Source organism: Phaethon aethereus, assembly GCF_964289735.1.
Source record: "Phaethon aethereus genome assembly, chromosome: 3".
NCBI lineage: Eukaryota > Metazoa > Chordata > Aves > Phaethontiformes > Phaethontidae > Phaethon > Phaethon aethereus.
This window is the reverse complement of record NC_138576.1, coordinates 128,692,343-128,712,843: the sequence shown is the minus strand read 5'-3', so window position 1 is coordinate 128,712,843 and position 20,501 is coordinate 128,692,343. Positions and strand designations below refer to the sequence as shown.

General features: G+C 42.3%; 1 protein-coding gene across 1 annotated transcript; it reads left to right on the top strand.

Annotated features, from left to right (window-relative positions):
• Nucleotides 1-1,819: 1,819 nt before the first annotated feature.
• On the top strand, nucleotides 1,820-19,814 carry NPHP1 (nephrocystin 1; the record flags this gene model as incomplete). Its single annotated transcript, XM_081998384.1, has 20 exons — nucleotides 1,820-1,888; nucleotides 1,984-2,048; nucleotides 2,646-2,706; nucleotides 3,163-3,299; nucleotides 3,747-3,951; nucleotides 4,257-4,358; nucleotides 5,206-5,297; nucleotides 5,840-5,882; nucleotides 6,405-6,489; nucleotides 7,114-7,208; nucleotides 7,872-8,000; nucleotides 9,180-9,254; nucleotides 9,955-10,065; nucleotides 11,768-11,850; nucleotides 13,137-13,213; nucleotides 14,043-14,142; nucleotides 14,305-14,417; nucleotides 16,823-16,896; nucleotides 17,698-17,742; nucleotides 19,536-19,814. 20 exons carry the CDS (start codon nucleotides 1,820-1,822, stop codon nucleotides 19,812-19,814), a joined length of 2,040 nt encoding a protein of 679 aa, XP_081854510.1.
• Between the last annotated feature and the right edge of the window lie 687 nt (nucleotides 19,815-20,501).

The window sequence follows — 20,501 nt, the reverse complement described above, 5'->3', positions numbered from 1 at the left end:
GGATGGGGCTGGAGGCCCTGCGGCCGCGGGTCGTGCGCTGGGCGCTGCTGGCCGCCTTCGCGGCCGGGGTGCTGGTGGGCTGGCAGGCCGGCCGTGCCCGCCGCCGCTTCCTCCGCTGGCGCCAGCACCGCCTCCAGCGCCGCCTCGCCGCCGCCCAGGAGCAGCTGGACGCGGCCTGAAGCGAGGGGAGCCCCCGGTGGGCCCCGGCTGCCGGGAGCAGGCCTCTCTCCGAGCGGGTCAGGGGGGACGGCGCGACCCTCCGGTTGTCTCCTCCGGCAGCCTCGCCGTGGTGGACGGGTGCGTGAGCGACAGCGGATTCGCCCCGCGCCATTGTCAGAGCCGGTTTGAAAAGGGACGGTGAAAATGGTGTTGAAGCGCTGGCAGGAAAAGGACAAGGATCCGTGCGATGCCAGGGCCTCTCTTCTGTCCTTCAGCAGGCAACATCCCGAACTGCGTCAGACTGACCTAACAAAACATTGAGGATACGGGAACGACGACACCAAGTGCGTTTCCTTATGTCAAAGGGTTGTCTGCTTTTGTCTTGCTGGAAGCCTGCCGCTGGGGTACGCCGCTCTGCACTCGCCAAGGTGCGCTGCGATACATTAAACTAGCAAAAATCATGACATGATGTTCCTGGACGTGCTTATTTCTCTGATAACTGAAAACACACCTTACGGGCACTTGTAACAAGTGGTGAATCTCATGACAAAAGTATGCGTCTGAAAAAAAAACGTGGGGACGGCTAAGCGGTGAAATAGCTGCCTGGGTTGGTCGGATGAATGAGAAAATTAAATGAATGCTTGTGCTTTGGATTCTGAATTTCTTCTTGTGCTTTGGACAAGGAATTGTGGAGATAGCTGTAGCGTGTTCCTTCTTCCCCTCCCATCATTAGTGAATTCCAGAAGAATTTCCTTGAGTCTGAGAGAAGAAGGTGCTCCTGCGCTGGAGGATTTACTGCATGCTGTACAGGCTGCTGGTTTTCAACTATATTATTGAATTGTGAAAGTTTTAAAAGTTTTGGGGGCAAAAAAAATACTTCCCACCACACCTTAAGATCAAAAAATGCTGATTTGTAGACAGATAAATAGTCCTATGGCTTTTTGGTAGAAATAAGGTTTCAGACCTTTGGAAGTTCCTTCAATGCAAGCACTGGGGTGTGAGGTACCCCATGGGATTCACCGCCCAGGTTGAGCAGAGCTGCAGTTCCTGGGAGTGTGTGGTTCAAACCACACCTGTGCGGTCCAAGCTGTAGCTACTTTACCAGCGAAGTGTTGTACCTTTGTGCGGTGTGTCTTCTGGTGTTACTAACCTCAAGACTGGCAGGCTGTTAAAAGGGGGGTTCTGTGCAGCTCCTGATGCCAGGTCATGGCCTTGTCTGGGTGCCATTTTGTCGGGGTGAGGGGAGCAATTACCAGGAAGTGCTGAGCATGCACTCGTGTACACTTTTCAGCACGAGCTAGAAGCTGACATACCACAGCCTTACGGGTTGCCCTGGGGAGGGCAGGCACAGGACTGCCCTGCAGGGTGGCTGCAGGCCGGCCATCTGTCAGTCCCCAGGCCAGGCCTGCCTGGCCAGCAGTGATGCCCTTGGCTGGTGGGCCAGGCCTGCGTAAGGCCCTTCTGGCTCTGACTTATAGCCCAAAGCGGGGTGCGGCGGGGCAGCCCCGAGCGCGGCCAGCCCGGGCTTGGCGATCCCCGGGGGCGGCCTCCGCCAATTCTCCCTCAGGCGGGGGGCCGCGGCGCCTACGACTCCCAGCGTGCCGCGCGGCCCGGAAGTGACGGCATCTCGCAGCGTCGCAGCGCCCGTTGCCTAGCGACCATGTCGGGGCGGCGGGCGCGGAGCCCTCTACAGCGGGTGCAGCGGCGGAGCCGGGAGCTACAGGCGCAGGTACCGGGGTGGACGGCTGGCTCGGGGTGCGGTGCGGCACGGCGCGGCCCGGCCGGGCTCCGCCGGCGGCTGACGGCGCCTGTCCTGTGTTGCAGGTGGAGGCGCTGCGGGCGGAGAGCGCGGCCCCGGCCCCCGGGCAGCGGACGGCCCTTTCGCAGAGGTGAGGCGCTGTCCCACCGCCCGGCTCCTGCCCACTCCGGGGGACGCGGCAGGCCGCTACGGCGCGTTCCGTGCGTGAGGAGGTGGAGGCCGTGCCCTGCCCTCGGCCTTTATCCCCTCTTAACTTCAGTAGCGCTCTGTGGCCAGGAGCTGCTTGGCTTAACTCTGTGTGGTGGAACGAACCATCTCCTGGTTGCTCTGAGCAAAGCCCCCTGGCAGATTCGCTCCATTCCTGCCACTTGTGCACCTTCGGAGCAGACGATTCCCTGTACAACTTCCATTTTCCTCCTAATTGTACCGATCTCTTCCCTGCCCCTTCTTACTCATCTGTTTTCCAGGCAGAAGCAACACGGTAGCTGCTTCCCAGCCCTCAAGGGCTGAGGTAGTTTTAAGTGGGAACTTGCACATCGCAGGTAATGATCAACTAAGCTGCCGTTTGGGCTCGTATTGGTATTTGTCAAGCTGCATACACACACAGCTGCGCGAGGGTCTGAGGATCAAAATTCACAAGTTTCAGTAAGCACGCATCATTTGCGTCATCCATCTCTCCAGCTTTTAGGAAAACGCTAGCTATCTGTCTGTCTGTCTTTCAATGCAGATGTATGCAGCTGAAGAAGTTGGTGGATGAGAATACAAATGCTCTTCATAGTTTGAGAAAAGTAAGTATGGGGACAAATTTGTTAATGGTTTTCTCCAAAATGCATCACGGTGAGTGTTCACAGAACACCAGCCTCCTTTGATTTAAGATGCCTCAAGAGCAATGCCTAGCACTGCAGAACCCCCAACTGGGATCTCTGAAATCCATTTATATAATTTAAAAGCACATTTTTCATGCTTTATTACGTAGAAATTCTGTTCTTAAGATCTTTATCAATCTAATACATTATAAAATGTTTATCAACCCAAAGCATCATATTGGAAGCGGAGAATGCTGATTTGAAATTTAACACAAAATTTCACTTTGGCAGCATAAAAGGGCAAGAAAGATGTCACTAAACGGGGAGTGACAGCAGACCAGGAAGGTGAAAGTTTGTAAGACATATCTGGAAAACTAACCTAATAGGGGAACTTTAACTTGGATTCTTTGAGCAATTTGTTGTGTTCTTCTTTCTCAGGCTGATGAGCCTGCGCCTGTGGGGAATTATAATCAGAGGAAAGAAGAACAAGAAAAGCTATTGCTAAAACTCTCTCAGCAGCTGCAGAAACTTGTTCTTGTGTTGGATCAGGGTAATGTGACTACGAATTATGCAGTGTAAGTAGCTTAAACAAATACAATCTGCACTTTCATAGAATTGTACATGTACGGTTGGAAAGGACCCTGAAAAATTGTTAGCTCATCCCTTTTATTATCTTAACATACAGTTAAAAAAGAAGTACTGAAGAGCCAGCTCTTATGGGGCTTGTTTTCTTGATACAATCAAGAAGGACTTGCTGGAATTTTCTAAGGGTGCTGGTTAATGGCTGAAATGTAATGTGTCTGTTGAGAGGAGAGGATGCAATGTGGTCTGTGCCCTTAGGGAGGAATTGCCATTGGCATTTTGGAATTTTCTCGGATCAGGACAGATTGTGAAACACAGAAACGAAAATTCTGTATCTGGAGAATGTCCTTGCAGAGAAGCCCATATTGCAAGGCTTTACAGAAATTTCAAGAAGTTTTGTTAAAATAATAAAAAAAAAAAGTTTTATTTATTTTGGGTAGGGATGAGGAATATCAGAAAGATGCTCAAACAGAAGGTGAAAATAAAGATGATGACGAGAGCGAAGATGAAGATAGTAGTGAGGAGGAAGACAGTGGAGACACAGATGATGATGATGAGGATAAATTGTTGGATGATCCAAATGTTAAAGAATGTATTGCAGTTGGAAACTTTAATGCACAGCAGGAGGGGGATCTCACATTTACGGTAAATATGTCTCCTGCAGATCACTCTGTATTAAGCAATGACTATGATTAAATCCTATGCATCTGGGATTCAGCCGGTTCCTTGCAGGATTCAGGGGGAAATGGCTTTTCCCAGTGTACATTTGGCTTGGTGGAGTCCAGTGTCCTTTTGCCACCTTCTGTAGTGGCAAGGTCTGTTGCGGTATTCTGTGACCTCTGTTGTGGGAAAAATTAAGCTTTCATGTTTGTTGGTTTTTTAATTGTGCCTGGAGATGTTTTGAAATATTTGGTTGTCTTTTGTCTTTGTCTCTCCTTCTAATGGCAAAGAAAGGTGAAGTCCTACTTATACATGACAAGAAGGCAGATGGCTGGTGGGTAGCCGAAAACTCAAAAGGGGAGAGAGGCCTCGTTCCTAGAACCTATCTTGCGGTTAGTGTGCTGCAATCATCTTCTGTTTTAGTCTCACCTCTGTTACTTTATGTATATTAATGATGATATAACTGCATAAAATTAGTCACAGTGCTTAAACGGGGACACACAGCAGTGTTTTGCCAGTTATTTGGAAATAACACCGTATTTGTATGCATGTGTGTGGAGATCACTAGCGAAAGCAGTATCTTTGTGCCTTAGGAAGACATGACATATAAATGCAGAAAAGTTTCTTGAATATGAAAAGCATAATCTTTGTCACTAAAGGTCAAGTCCAAGCTGCAATGGACTAATTTGTGCTTTCAGTAATTTATATGAAATGTGAGTCCATGTAAATGTTGGAGTATCTTGTAATTCAACAGATTTTAAAGCTTTGTAACTTTTTTTTTTCATTTTTAAAGTCGCTTACACATGTTAGTTTATGTACTTATGCACCTATATATCCAGTGTACAATTGTGGTGAACATTTAAATGTGGGTACAGAGTTTGGATTGAGTGAGTCCTGTTAGTCCAACCTTCACCTCGTGGAACACAGCTTTTCACAAAGTAACTAAAGAGGATGTTGAGTAGCTAGCTTTTCACTTCAGGATACTGATGTATTTCTCTTTCTAAAGAGTCCATTTTGCAAATGCATTCTCTTGCTTACTTACAGGAATGCTCCAATCCCTTGCTGTAGCTGCAGAACTGAAGGCAGTGTTCTGCAGTTACAGTAGTCTGGAGTCATACATCACAGACAAAAAAGTCTCCTCTTCTAAACCATTAACATGTGCTATGGTTAGAGAAAGCAGAAATAAGAACAGAACTGTGCAGAAAACAAGCACTTTGCCACTTTAAATCTGAATTACAGGTCCATAATGAAGATGGTGAAAGCCAAGAACAAAGTGAAGAACACATAGAGGTGGAGGATGAAACAGCAGATGGAACTGAAATTAAAAAAAGGTAAATGGAGTGATGTGAAAGCAAGTAAGGATAAAATTATTCCTCCTCTTCCTTAAATCTGGCAGTACACTTCTTACAGTGAGAATACCTCACAAGGGTATTTGGTTCTTTGCACTTTTCAGTACAGCAGTCACTTGCTTTTTTTTCAATTTGCAGACACACTTACTTCAGTAGGTTTCTTGGGGAATTTTGCTTTGTTTTCCAAAGATTTTCCTCTTTGGAAGATACTTCCTGTTGATATTGCAGGAAATCATTATTTTTTTTTTAATCTTCCCTTTTTCTTGGAGATCTTTTGGAGTCTCTTCACCGAGTATATTACACATCCCGTATTTTCTTAGTCTTTTTTTTTAAATTGAGTTCTGTTCCAGCTCATGAGACAGTCTAGTACTTAGTCTTAGCGGCTGGAAATATGTCATTATTAGTATCTCAGATAGATATGGGTATTATGCTGCTGCTATTTGAAAACAAGACAATATTTAGTGTTTAAAGTTTTATCCACACGAGGATGATACATTATAAAAAATACATTATTTTTCTTCCAGAACAGATTCTCATTGGAGTGCTGTAAGAAGAGCTATCGCAGAGGTAGATGTATACCTTACATAGCAACTTTATCTACCATAATGTTAATTATTTTGTAGACAAGGTTTGCCTTTTACCAAACACTGTTTCTCAGATTCCAGACCAGTGTTTTTAATCAACATCTCTGTTTTGTTTTTTTGTAACAAGAAATGCTACAAAAATGTTCTCTAATGCTTTAGAAATAGGCTGCAGCCCAGCCCATGAGGTTGAATGAAGATGCAATTAAGATGTCTTTTGTAGTAGTACTATACCATTTCTTTTTCATGAGTGTGGTTTTGTTCTGTAACTGGCTGCTCTGCTGCTGCTTTGAAATGGAAGAGGGGTTTAACAAAAGGGGAGTCTGGCTGGGTTTATACATGAAACAAAGTAAAAGTTCCTGAGGATGGGCCAGACTAGCTTCAGATGAGAAGAGATTTCTGATGCCCCAGGTCTCTGATACCGGTTGTGTGAGAGTTCTAAATTAGAATTAGCTGTTAAATAGCAGGAATACTAATATTCTTTTTTGTTTTGTTTTGTTTGTAATAGAATGACACAGTAGAGGTACTGGCAACCACAGGAGCAGTTCCTGCAGGATTCCGCCTATCCACGCTTTTCCAGCTCTTAGAAGAAGGTAAGGTTTTCTCACCGTAATTGCAGTGCAGGATTCTCAAGTGTCTGTGCTGAGTTTCCTATCCTGGTTATTAGCCTATTGGACTGAATTCAGTATTGCTTAATTATAATTGGTGATCTGTGCAGGCTATATTGACCCATCAAATAATGTAGAAAAGGCTTTTTTTTCTGCTTCAATTAAGTTTTAATTTATCTGTGTGAAATCCTGGCCACATGAAGGCAAAGACAAATTTCCTAATGAGTTCAAAGATTTTCCTCTTTGCAAGATACTTCCTGTTGACATTGCAGAAAATCGTGATTTTTTTAATCTTCCCTTTTTCTCAGAGATCTTTTGGAGTCTCTTCACATCCGGTATTTTCTTAGTCTTTTGTTTAAAACTGTTTCAAGTCAATAGCTCTTTTTGTTATTTAAATTCCTGTGCTTCTGGAATGAAATACTGCAGAACACTTAGACTTTTACAAATAGTAAAAGTACGCTTTTTAAAGGGTGCTTGTAGAGGATACCTCCATAGTTTTGTTTGGACCAGTCAAATATTCAAATGGACTTTAACCACATCTGAATTTTGGGTGTCGTTCATTTTGTGGCAATAAGATTATAAAAATTTTAAAAATTACTCTTTTTGTAGGCAGTCAGTTTCGAGCAAGTTACTTTTTGCAGCCTGAACTTACTCCATCACAGCTGGCTTTCAAGGACTTGGTGTGGAACTCTGAAAAAAATACTGTGAGTATTACTGGTAAGAAAGACATGGTGCTTTTGGTTTGGGAGAAATGGCAGGGTAGATGTGAATTGCTAGCAATATGTCGTGCTGGTGGGTAAATGGTGCTGTGAAACAGGTGATGGATTTTGAAGTCAATCCAGACTCCTTAGGCAGTAGATGTTATCACATCCTACTCTCTAACAGGCAAAAAATCGGTCCAAGTTGTCATGTTGGGTATCTTTTAAGAGTCATGTTTCATCTTAAGTTTGTGGGTTCTGTCCTTGTCTGGGGTGGAGCAGATCTGCATGGGTGACTAATTTGAAAATTTTTAAACCACATACTTCTGCTAGGCACTGTGAAATCACAAATTTAGTTTGTCTTCTTTCATTTTGGCTACTGATTATGTCTTCATCTCCACCATTTTTAGAGTATTTCATTCTTCTCAAACTTTGACAGGACCTTCTAGCTGTGATGTTAAAACATTTGTAGCAATCTCCTTAGAAGAGAGCTAAAGGCTTACGAAGAAATTTTGTTGTTGCTGCTGCTAATACTACACAAGCTTTGTGGTTAGAAGAATCTGGTCTAGGGAACACCATACTCTATCATCTCAGTAAATAAAAACAAACTGGTACCACATTCAGGAGCAGCCTGTAGATTTAATCCTTCTTCTGTCGTCTATATTTCAGATCTATCCTAGACCAACTCGAGTATCCCTGATTGTAACTTTATGTAGCTGTAAAATGATTCCTCTCCCAGGAGTCAGTATACAGGTTCTCAGTAGACATGTTCGACTCTGTCTGTTTGATGGCAGTCGGGTAAGTTGTTTGGCTATCAAAAAAAAATCTTGAGGGGTCGTAGATCTTTCATGCTCCGGTCCCTCCGGTATAGCCAACTCCTCCAGTTGTCTCACTTGAAGAGAGACACACACACACCTGCCTGCCAAGCCGTTTAACTTGCTCTCCCATTAGTCTGGCTTGATACTCACCTGCGATCACATGCTGACATACCCTCACTCTCTCCAGTTGCAGACACCACAGACAGGTAGGCTCCCAGTGACCTGTGGTCTCGCCAGCTGCTGGTACCTAGACATACACACTCATGCATTCAGAATAGAGAGCCCCTTCACCCAGAAAAATAGTTATAAATGGAGTCTAATGAGAAAACAGGCCAGACTGCACTGATCAGGTGCCAGGCACGGCCAGACATGCATACTTATCTCTCTATTTCCCCCCTCTTGTTACTTCACAAAGCACCTTGATCCCCCCCTTTTTCTGCCATTGGTTTCTCCCCTGAACACCCCATAGTAAGTCAAGGCGGTCCCAAAATGCTCTTCCCCTGCAGGCAGTGTCTCATACCCCTAAGCAGTAACCCCTTTCAGTCTGTCAGGTGATCCAGCGAGCCGCTCCTCTTGATTCATCGCGATTGGAGTCACACCCGGCCCCTGGGGCTGAGGGCTGTTCTGGATGGCCCTGGGAGGGGCTGGGGTGGGAGCTCCATTTCTCCATAATTTTGGTTCCCCCACCTGCCATTGTGCCTCTTTGCTCCTTTATGTTTGCGGAGATGAGCCTTTTCTGGGCTGGGCTGATCTCTCCTGTGATGGGCCTGGGAATAGCTGGGTCAGGGTCATATTAAGATTCTCCCACCCGCCATTGATCCTCTGTGCTCCTTTGTGCATATGTGTAGAGCAGCTTTTTACAAGAGAATCTAACGCTGAAGATCTGGCAGTTTTCTTCCTGCTGCACTGTGCTCCTGGGGGCAAAGGGAATATTACTGGTGTATGTGAAGCCAGGATGGTTGGAAAGCGCTTTGTGGCTTCAGAGAAAACTTCCTCTGTAGTCCTTTAAACTGAAATCATCTGATAAAGTTGAAAAGCAATTTTATCTTTGTTGTGTGCAGAGTGTTGGATTAATTGGGGATAATACTGCATTTTCTTAAAGCTCCATAGCTTTCCAAAAAACTTGTCTTAGCTTTTTTTACCACTTGTAATATTTTAGGTGCTGAGTAACATTCACACAGTGAGAGCTACATGGCAGCCTAAAAATCCTCAAACATGGACCTTTTCTCCAAGGGTAGGTATCTTGCTCAGGGAGTGACATAGCCAGTAACCATCTATTTACAGCATCTGTTACTTCTGGCATTTGTGTTGAAATAAAATGTATTGCAACCAAAATGAACATGCAGAAGAGAAAAGACTTGCTGAAGTGCATGAATTAAAATGAAACCAAGTGTTCTAGCAAAAACACTTTGGAGAGAAGAGTTGGAGGGTAGGAAAAGCAGCAGAAGGGACTGGTGATCCAGCCCGTGGCACTGGTTAGCTTTGAATTGATATCAGGCGCATGCTACGTGGTGCTCATGGAAAAGAGAAGACACTAGCCTCTTCGTATGTGAGCTTTTGCTTCAATTTCAGTAAAAAATGCTTCCATGTTCCAGGTGCCATGCTCACAGTTGCATTGACATGTTTTACCCCAGTTGTTCCTGTGTTCTTGGAGGGAATTAGGTGCTTTTTGACGTCTAAAATGCTTTAACAGCTTGTCGTCACACACAAAAAGTGTACCTTGGTAGCACAGCTGTGTTTCATGGCAAGATAAAGAATGAGAGGAGCAAGGTTTCAACTGAAATTGTTTCTCTACTTGGCAATTTCTTTTATGTGCAATGGGATTGGGTCTGAGATCTGATGTGAGGGATGCGTTCGATGGCCTTTAAAAATCAGAGTTTTTTTTAATAGGTATGTTCACCTTATTCACCTTTCCCCCTCCCTCTCTGTATTAGGTAACAGGCATTTTACCCAGTTTGCTCGATGGTGACTGTTTTGTCAGGTCCAACTCTCTGTCTTCAGACATCGGTGTATTATTTGAACTTGGCATCACTTATATTCGCAATGTAAGTGTGTAAAGTTGCAGTATATATCATTCCAAGCACAGATTTATAAAGTGAACCTGCTGTCCCATATTTGATGTTAAGCCGTAGTATCCCAGCAGAAAACTCTGAGATCCGCATGGAAATTTAGCTGAACTTTTCCTAGCTTACTATAAGATTGTCTTCCTTTTGGCTTCTGGGAGGGAGGAGAGAGATGTTGGGGTTTGGAACTTTTAGTTCTAGTCAGCGGTTAGAGAATGAAAGACTTTCTGACTAGTGGACATGCATGTATCTTTAACACTGAAATAATTTCTGTTGGTCTGCCAAAAATCTCACATAATGTGATCGCAAAGGACCAATTCTCTTTTCGCTCCTGTGTTGTTTTTCTATCTTTTTGTCATTTGTTTCAGACTACTGTGCTATATAGTTTGAAAACTACATTTTTAACTGTTTAAATAGTATGGACACTGGTTTCTATCTGTGATTGATACACATATATCCTACCCATGTAGGATATGCTTCCGCAAAGGACAGCGGGTAGTGACACAACAGATGGTAAAGCCCGTAAGAACTACTGTAATAGAAGGCGGATGCATGCAGGAGCATAAGAAACACTAATATTTGGAGGATACAGTGGCTTTTTTCTTTCACTGTTCTGAAAGATCTCAGCCATTTTGTCTACAAGACTGACTTGAGTCTTGCTGCCTCTTACATTTACATTAAGTGGCATTTACATGCTACTTACATTTTCATTAAGGTCACAATCTTCCTTAGATGAATCTTGGAAATCAAATAAATCATGGGTGAAAGATGGAAAGTTAACAGTTAGCAAGCAGGGTATTAAATGGTGGGCAACAATTCTGAAAAGATGCACAGAGAAATTGCAAAGGGGTGTATCGCTGCATTTTCTCTTTCTCTAACACCTGTATGAACTTAGGGTGCAAGAGTGTAGCGCCTATGGAGATGTGGAGTATATGATGGATAAGTGTACATCTGTAGGGAATTGGACTATGTAAGTCCTGGTGATGAACAGCACGTTGCTAAGTAATGGTTCACTGAGACCTAATGGGGCATAATGGCCCTCCTTACGCTAACTGGCGTTGTCAAGATTATGCAAAGTCGTCTGCTTCTATTTACACTGTAAGTTTAAATAAAGGCTGGAGCGTTTGCAAATTCCTACCTGTTGTTAGTGCTTTTGGGGTCTGGAAACGGATGGGCTGGTGCACAGGATCAGCTAGCTCCCTTTCCCAGGCACTGGGTCTGGTACTATGCGTAAAGCCTTCTGATGCACAGGGTCACTGGCTTGGAAACTGTTGACTCTGGAATCAGACAGGTAAATCGTCTGGGTATATTTTTTTCCCCTCCTTCTTTCTGTCCTGCGTTCTTTAGAGCATCAGTGCAGGTTTGGGGGTTTTTACCTTTTGTGTCTGTGCATTTCTTCTTTTTCAGGAGCTTGATATACTTAGGTTTCCCTTAAATATGTATTCTTTGGCTTCATAAATCCTTGTCTCTTAAATATGTTCATGGATGATCAACTTCAGCATAACTGTGTGTGCTGCTTGGTAAATGTCTTCAAACACCTGTGAATGTGACATAGTCAATGTTTGCTTACCACAAATCTGTGGCTTTTACCATTTTAATGCGATTATTCTAAGTAATTGTTTGGTTCAGTTACTAATTCTGGTTTAGCTGCTCAAGTTATTTACATTTCTCTTTTTTTTTCTAGTCAACAGGTGAAAGAGGAGAGCTAAGCTGTGGCTGGGCATTTCTGAAGCTTTTTACTTCTAATGGAATGCCTGTTCCTCCCAAGTAAGTTTATTATGTTTTCCTTTCTCTCTTTCTGTATTTATATATGTATGTATATAAATATATTTTAGGCTAGGAGTAAAGTTCATATTTCATACTTACACACTTATAGGGGCAGGCATAATCCAGTCTAATGTACTGGGTCTTTCAGTGAGAATGCTGGTCCTGCTTTCACACCCAGCGTACGTTCTACTAAGTTTGTGTGGGAAAAGTGCTCCCTGGACCCAGCATTCAGGTTTGAAATGTTGCAAGTTATTATGTGTTTAAAGATATTCTTCAGTGGAATTTTAAAATTATGGAAATGTTTGAGTTAGCAGGGAGTTATTTAGAGTTCTGTTTATACACAATAGAATCATTACCTAAATTGAAGGTGACAATCTCCTTTTTAGTTCTGGCCTCCTTATGTGCACTTTGCTGTATATCCCTTTCCCATTTGAAAATTAGGAGATTGGTTTATCAGACTTGGAAGCAGGAGAGAGTTGTTCTGAGTTAATCCCTTATCATTCATTTGGAGCATGTGAATAAGCTTATATTTTGCAGCTGATTTGTGATTAGTTGATGGGTCCAACAATCTTAAAGAATAACAAAATGTACATATTTCTATTTAATAAAATATAGGAAAGCTTTCTGTTAATTTACAGAAATAAGTCATTGTACATCAGACTGGCAATACTTGTTTTTTACCAAATATAGAGATAGATATATATGGGTATCCTGAAGATATTTGAATTACAGGGCAAAAAAACCCCCATGGGAGACTTCTACTCTTCTATAAGTCTCTAAATCTCTTCTAAATCTGCTCTCTAACATTGTTTTTCTATTCCATTAAGTTGAACATAGTATCTAGAGAGTGAAATTGCATGCTTGCTTCAACAGTGACTTACTCTTGACAGAACTGGGATTACATTATTCTTCAACATTTTAAACTTTCCATATCTAAAATTTGATAACCTAAGCGATGACTCCTCAAATACATTTTAGTGAAACAATTGCTAAATTTAATCTAAGAAAAATATTTGACTCATGTGGAAGAGAATCAGTGTTGCTAATTTCTTTTAAAATCATTAACTAGCTTCCCAATTTAATACAAGTTTCAGATTTATCATTTGAGTTTTGGTTACTTAGTTAGGTGTAGTCATTTCATATCAAACACTAGTCATAACCTCAAGCACCGTGTCAGTTTATTTGAGATAGCAGGGTTTTTTTTTTTCTTTCTTGGAGAGCGATTGTGCTGTTCTCGCACATCCTTACATCCTTTTTATTTTAACTATGCTGCTGCTCTTTCACAGGACGTATGAGCTGCTACTGAATGGTGGTACTCCCTATGAGAGGGGCGTTGAAGTTGACCCATCAATATCAAGAAGAGGTGTGATTTCTCATAAGTGTTATATAAATGAAACGATACAACAAATGCTATACCTATTGTACAACAGGCAGTGCTCAGTCAGGGCTGTCATTAGCATGCAGTCACCACAGCCTGGTTTTGTTTTGTGTGTTCTCATTTTGCATGAGAGAGTTGATTGTTAGGGCTGGTGGCATTCAGAACTGTCTGCCAGTGATAATGTTTCTGTAATTTCCAGTGTTTGCAGGTTGAGGATTATTTCTGATAAACGTATTACATTATTTCTTTATCTGCACTTAACGCTTCTTGCCTATGGGGTGATGGTACAACGCTCAGCAGTAACGCTGGTCTAAGAGTTCCCAAGTCCCACATCATCAATCCCATGTCACTTATGCACAAGTTCCACATGTGCATAAATACGCTACAGAACATCTGTACTGGTTCTTCCCTGCGGGGTTGAATAAAGCTTCCCTAAGAGTTGGTTCAGATGATAGACCACTTGTGTTTTAAATAAGGGCCGCCATGGCTTTCCTCTGGAAGCTGTAATAATACCCGTTTGCCAGTGACACATTCTGCAAGCTAGAGAAGGCCTTTACCTTTTGGGTTTGGACACTTCCTCCACGTTACTTCACGTGTATTATGAATCCACTATCCTAGAGAGAGATAATAGCTTATGTAGACCAAATGTTGACATATTTTCAGATGTTCAATACCTCCTCGGTTTTAGACCATCCTTAAACCATTACAGTTTTAGCAAAATGTCTCTTGCCAAATTTAAATGTACATTCTTGTAATATAATTCTTAATGTTCTTTCAAAATGACTGATTTCGTATTGGGCATTTATTTCTTAAGCAGGCAGTGGTGTTTTTCATCAGTTTATAACACTCAAGAAACAGCCTGTGCTTCTAGTGAAACTGCGGTCATTAAGCATGCAGTCGAAAGACATCCTGAAGTAAGTATGCATGTGTGTTTTATGGAGATTCATGGAGATGCCAATATGAGCTAATAATAATCTCCATGAAGCTATCACTACCCTCAAGTTTTGGTGAACAATGCTTCGTAGGAGCGGTTTTGAATAAAAATCTCAACTGCATGTTGTTTCTTTTCCCAATAGTTTGCTACCAGAAACATTAATTGGCAGTATGTGCTACATCCATCTCTTACTATTTTATCGACAAATACTTGGTGATGCACTCCTGAAAGACAGGATAAGCATGCAAAGCACAGGTAAGAACTGCTGTTGTGAGGAACTCTGTATTGGAGAGTGTGTTGGAGAAAGATCAGGTTCCTAAAGAGAATCACTCTCTCCAGATCTGGTCTCCCATTTGTAAGAGAAAGCAGGGGTCTGCAGGAGCAACTCACTGACACAGGGTACTCGTAGAATTTTACTCCCTGGTATTGCTGGCACTGACCGACCATCTCACAAGGTTAGGAAGTCATGCTCCCTGTGTAGAGGGTTTCAGTGGTTTAACTTTCAGTCTGCAGATGTTGTGGGGACAAATAGAAAGCTGTTGTCCCTTTTATTAAAAGGGAACAACATCTTGCAGTGAATAACCCCACTCGGTGTGTTTGCATTTCAAACTAGTAATATTTCAACTCGCATCTAATGTCTTGCCCTGTTTGACATCAGTTCACATGGCAGAATGCAAAAACCACAAGAATGGTTTTGTTTCTGTGAACTATTAAGTGTTTTCAGTGAAATTCTCATTAAAAAAAAAGTCTATGTGAATAAGTAAAGGGTTATTTATAAATAAATAAAAATAAATAAAAAGCAAGTAAAGGTAAAGGATTATTTGGAAGAGAAATGTTTCCTTTTCACCACCCATGCAATGAGAGATTAGACATGCACACAGGTTTACTCATTCATTTCTAGTGTATGCGTGTTCTCATGAGTTATAGAAGAGATTAGGCAGATCTTTTTGTCACTGAGGCTAAGTCATCCTCTTTTGTTTTTCCTTTTTAATCATTATTTACTTATTGGCCAATGCAGCAGGGAGAGACAGAAGCGGAAGAGTTCTGGTTTTAGAAGTCGGTATCTTGCTCTGATTTTGGAACCCTGTATCTTATTCCTTCCACATCTTTCCTTCAACAGAACTGTAACAGTTTAGTCTCCATTTTAAAATCACATTTGAAATATGGAAAAATTAACATTTCTTTACTGTACTACAGGTGAACTTATATTTGTATTGCAAAATAATTTTCTTGTGCTTTCTCCTTTGTTTCTTCTCCAGACTGAATCGTAAATCTGCTTATGCACTTGCTAACATTTTTAACTTACAATCTTTAGCCATATTTAGGCATCTGAATTACAGGTTCATCTTTCAAAGGTGCTCAGAACTGAACTCCCTGATTTTCTTAAACTTCAATACACATTCTGAGAATACCAATTTCAGTATTTGAAAGTCAGACCATTTAATAAACTAATGCTTTATTTAATAAACTTACCACAGAGAAACCAAAAATGCTTAGTTTATAAAGGCCAGTTGAGAACTGCCATACTCACTTGATTAGATCTTTATAATGTAGGACAATAGATCAGGCTGATGACCTCTCCTGGAGTTAAGTTGCATCCATCTGGATTCAGTCGTGATTTGAAATGGCGTAAAGGGTTTACCCCAGCATTTCAGAAGTTGTTCTGGTAGCCATTTTCTACTTCTTTCTGGTGTAACAAAAGAAGATTTCTCTTGTTTCAAAATGAACTATTGATTTAGAAATAGGCAACTTAAAATGTCTGTTATATTTCACAAAAGCAATCAGTTCTGGCTTGCTTCTGTGAAATGTTTTGTTATTAGTAACTAGTTAGTATTTACAAAACTTTCCATCAACTTCAACATGAAGAAACAACAGTGTACATTAAATTTTTAACATCACAAGAGATACTTCAACCAGAATTCCTCTGTATGTCACTTGTAGCACGCTAACAATCTTATCCACACTCTCATTAACTAAAATAATGAGAGGACCACTGCACCCCTGGGGCTCAAGATTTGCTGTGCTTCGTAACCAAGAGCCTTGATTCCTGCCAGTCATGGGGAGGCAGCTCTGCCCTGCCTGGTATTGACAGAGCAGGTCTGTTCAGCTCAAACAGGAGACCCAGCCATCACCCGGTAGCTAACCTGAAAGGCACGCAGGAGACCTATGTACTTTGATGATGTGCCCCATTTGGTAAATTTACTATGCCACTTGCCCCGTTATCTTAAAATCGCACACAACACAAGCCAGATTAAAGTAGAATGAAAGTGTGTTTATTCATAACATCCAAATCAAGCAGCACAATTTCAGATGTTTATTAAAAAGACAGGTGCAGAAATGAGAAAACACACCTCAATCTACCCTTAGGTTAAAGCAGTAAGGTCTCCTGCTTGCTGCCTTCTCCTGATAAGACAGCAGTTGTTTTTTGTGTCCCTCCTCTCTCAGGTTAACTGTCTCTCAGCCATCAAGAGTTTGCTACAGTCAGAGAATGCAGTTAGAGAGCTCTTCTACCATCCCTGCTACTCTGGAGTACTATTACAGCTAATTTTCCCTTTGAAATAATCTGAGGGGAGAGGATGTGCTGAATACCTTGATGTGTTGATACCTTAGAAACCATCTGTTTCTTCCTCAGCCTTCAATGTGTTTGTCTTCTGTTTCAGATTTAATCTGTAATCCTATTTTAGCAACTTTCCCTCAACTCATGGATCAACCAGACCTGATGGATGCACTTCGGGTATGTTGTCTATGTAGCATTCAATTACATCTGATGCGTCAGGATTTCCAGATAGTTTGCAAAATTTAAGCTTTTTTTATCCTGTAAAAAAAGTGGAAAAGCCAAACAGCAGAAGAGTCATGAATGTTTTCAAGTACATGCAGATCTCGTGTCTTAGTGCCTTCAAAATTGCAAGAGAACCCTTGAGTACATTCAGAAGGGATGCAAAGACCTAAATGGGCTAGTTTGAGCACTGCTAGCCATGTAGCCACAGCAGGAGCGCTCAGGTGGATTAGCTGTCTGAATCTTTGGCTTCTAGGACAGTGCTGCTTTCCTGACAGGTAGGAGCTGACTTAGCTTCTGACTGGCAGGACAGTGCTGACCAAATTTACACTACAGTGCCTTGCAGGTGTCCTAGTACCAGACAACAACAGCTGAGTTACTTCTGCCTGGAGGACACTACTAGTAGTTAGAAGTTGTCAGCCTTTGGGGTTAGGCTGTATTTCTCCATGCCTGTAGGGTGGAAAATATCAGCCTCAGTTATGATTGTTTTTTTTTTTTTTCCCCTGAAAGGTGGATCCCCTTGACTTCATTTATATGGCTCTGATAATTGCAAGTCTCCAAATCCTTGCATCTGTAAAACTTGGCGGAATGGCTAAACTGGCACAAGGGAGGAATGAGGAGTGTAAGGAAAGAAGTGGGACTGCAACAGGAGCTTAAACTACTGTGGGATTGTAGCGAGAGAGATTTTTGCAGCTAAGTAATGGAATTGCTTTAGATCTCCACAATCTTAGTCTGATTTTACATTTCATTTCATTTTAGAGCGCTTGGGCAGACAGAGAAAGAACGCTGAAGAGATCTGAGAAGGTAATAAATCACACATTTTTCTTTGACATACATTCAATCTAATTTGAACTGGAAGCTTTCTGTCAGTGTTATTGCTGGTTAACTTTTCCTCTCACTGTACATTTATTTAGAACATTTAGATACGCTAAATGCAGTTCTTAACATTTCTTACCCATATTTACAACAGTAAACTAGGAGAAGGAGGAATATGAAATTCACTTGTAACTTTTTGTCTCAGTGTTTGTATGTGGTTGTTAGTGGGGAAGCTATTACAGGTTCATATTCAAAAGTGTGGCTCCCTTTCATGACGTGCTTCCAATAGTTGACCGGTAAAAGCTTTCCACTGGTACAAAAGGGGCTATGTATGTCTGTCCACAAAATAACCTTTTCTCCTCCAGCCTCTGAGATCCAGTCCTCCCACAGTCTGCCTTGAAATTCTGCAAATCTCCCTACCTCAGACAGCTATAATCTCCCATTTTGGCGTGTAGACAACTGGAGAAGAACTGAATTGTTCATGTCACCAGGCTTACCTGTACCTTGTCCCACCTCCTGTCCTCTGGACAAAGAGAAGCTGTAGATAACTGCATGAGAAAAGCACTGGCTCTTGATCCAAGACACTTTACTGCTTGGGAGCAGCAGCAGGATATTTCATTCATGGTGCCTGCTACTGAATAGATACACAAGGAGATGTCCCCATTTAAGCAAACAAAACAGAATGCTGTTGAGTCAGAATTGCTTTTTCAAGGCCATTCATCCAAAATTGAAAGCCGATCTGCTCAAAGAACTAGTAACTCCTTGGTATCCCAGAACCATCCAGTTTTACCTGATTTGTCATGTGCCACTCCCATGGCAGGATTGCTGCCTGGCGAATTCTTACTCCTTCTTGCATGGTTCTGTGACGCTTAGCTGCTAAATCTCCTGCTGAAATGTGAGCTGTTCAATGCCAGTCATAGTGCTCACGTTTCTGGAACATTTCTGGAAGAGTCTTGGTGGTCAATGAATTTTCCGGGAGACAGTGCTCTGTGTGTGTCCTTCTTGCATGAAGGGGTTTTTCTAGTGTACATGTGGCAAATGAGGCATGCAAATCTTGTCTAGTTAAAGTGGTTGGGATCTTTCAGTGTTTGATAATTGAGCAGGTGGATTCTTAGCCTCTGGGTTTTGCAAGCTGGCCTTTACAGGGGACGGTGTAATTCTTGCCACACACAGAATATCCTGTCAAAGCGGGAATAACAGTACTTATGGCATGGACCTACCTCCTGCTAAGACCCACGTGCTGCGAGGAGCGTGGGATTGCTGCAACTCTCTGCGTAGAGCAGTAAAGAAGCAAGTGGGGTTTGGGTTTCCAAGGCAGGGAGGATGTGGCAGTTCCCTGTCGGCCATGGCAAACAGTCCCAGTCTGTACCTGCAGAGGCCGTGGGCAACAGCTGTCACACACTGGTGTTTTTAGGAAGAAATATAAATACCCCATGAGCAAAGGGCTCTCAGTGAACATTGTACAGATTGCTGTTTTGTGGTAACACTGGCAGCGTTTGGCTGCATATCGCTGCTCTTTGTCGTTTGGAAAGTACGTGGGTTGGAGAGCAGATCTATAGTTTATATAGTATAGTCCTTGGTGGTGAGTTTGAGGCTTATCTGAGCTAACTGATGTTTATTTAGAAGGTCAAATCTCTTCGCGTTGTTATCCTGGGAACTGGGGGTTAGTTTTCTTATTTGTTTGTGTTTCTGGTTTTTTTTTCCTGTGTACACTACTCCTGTAGAAGCACTTGGCAACTGCATATTTGCACTGAAGTATTTTCAAATACTCTTCTCTGCAGAGAGATCAAGAATTTCTGAAGTCTCTGTTTGTCCTGGTGTACCACGACTCTGTCTTCCCTCTCCTCCAGTCCCCTTTCCTCCCTGCGTACAAATGGGCTGAGGAACAGTCTGAAGCATCTCGCTGGAAGGCGATTGCTGACTTTTTGAAAAAAAGCCGAGAGAATGATGGTGCACTTCAGTACCTGCTGTCGTCAGAAAACACTCACAAAGCCTTTGATATCTCAGAGCTGGCTTACGATTTCTTAGGAGAAGAGAGGCAAAATAATCCTGGAATATGAATGGATTATAGAAGAACAATACAGGCTACATAAGAACAGGCCTACAAATACAATAAATAAATTCTTACAAAAAAGAAACTATGTGTACTATCTGAATTGTAATGAATATTTTAACATGTCTAACATTTTCAGAGACTAAAATTATTTTATCAGTTTAACTAATGGAAATTATAGTTTAAATTTTCCCCTTTGCAATGTTGGACAAGGGGTTGTCTGTTGCTACATGTACCTGTTGTAGCCACGTTGAGTGTCGTATTTTGCTTAAGCTGAGCAAATGCTGAGGCAGCACTTTTATCCTCCCATGCAGCTTCCAATTAACTTCCAGTTTTGTTTTAATCAGGGTGAACAAAAGACTCTTTGTCCCAGTACCCCAGTAGACTGGTAACAGGCAAGGAAAATAGCAGTGATCTTTAAGAATGCTGCTGAGCAAGGTCAGCCAGGTTAGGAAAAAAAAATCATCTCTTGTCCAATCAGTGGACAGCAGCTTGCTCTGTATTTAGACTGTTCTACTGTTTTTCTTTCCCACTCAGGAAAAGGTTGGGTTATTCATAGGAATGTGCTTGACCCACCTAATACAAATAAAAGCTGGTGAGAATTCAGGGCATGCTACGTTTCCCCTGTGCACGGCCCTGCCATACGGTAGCTCCCTCTGTGCTGGCTTTCTAGGGCAGGCTAATGAGCTGCGGG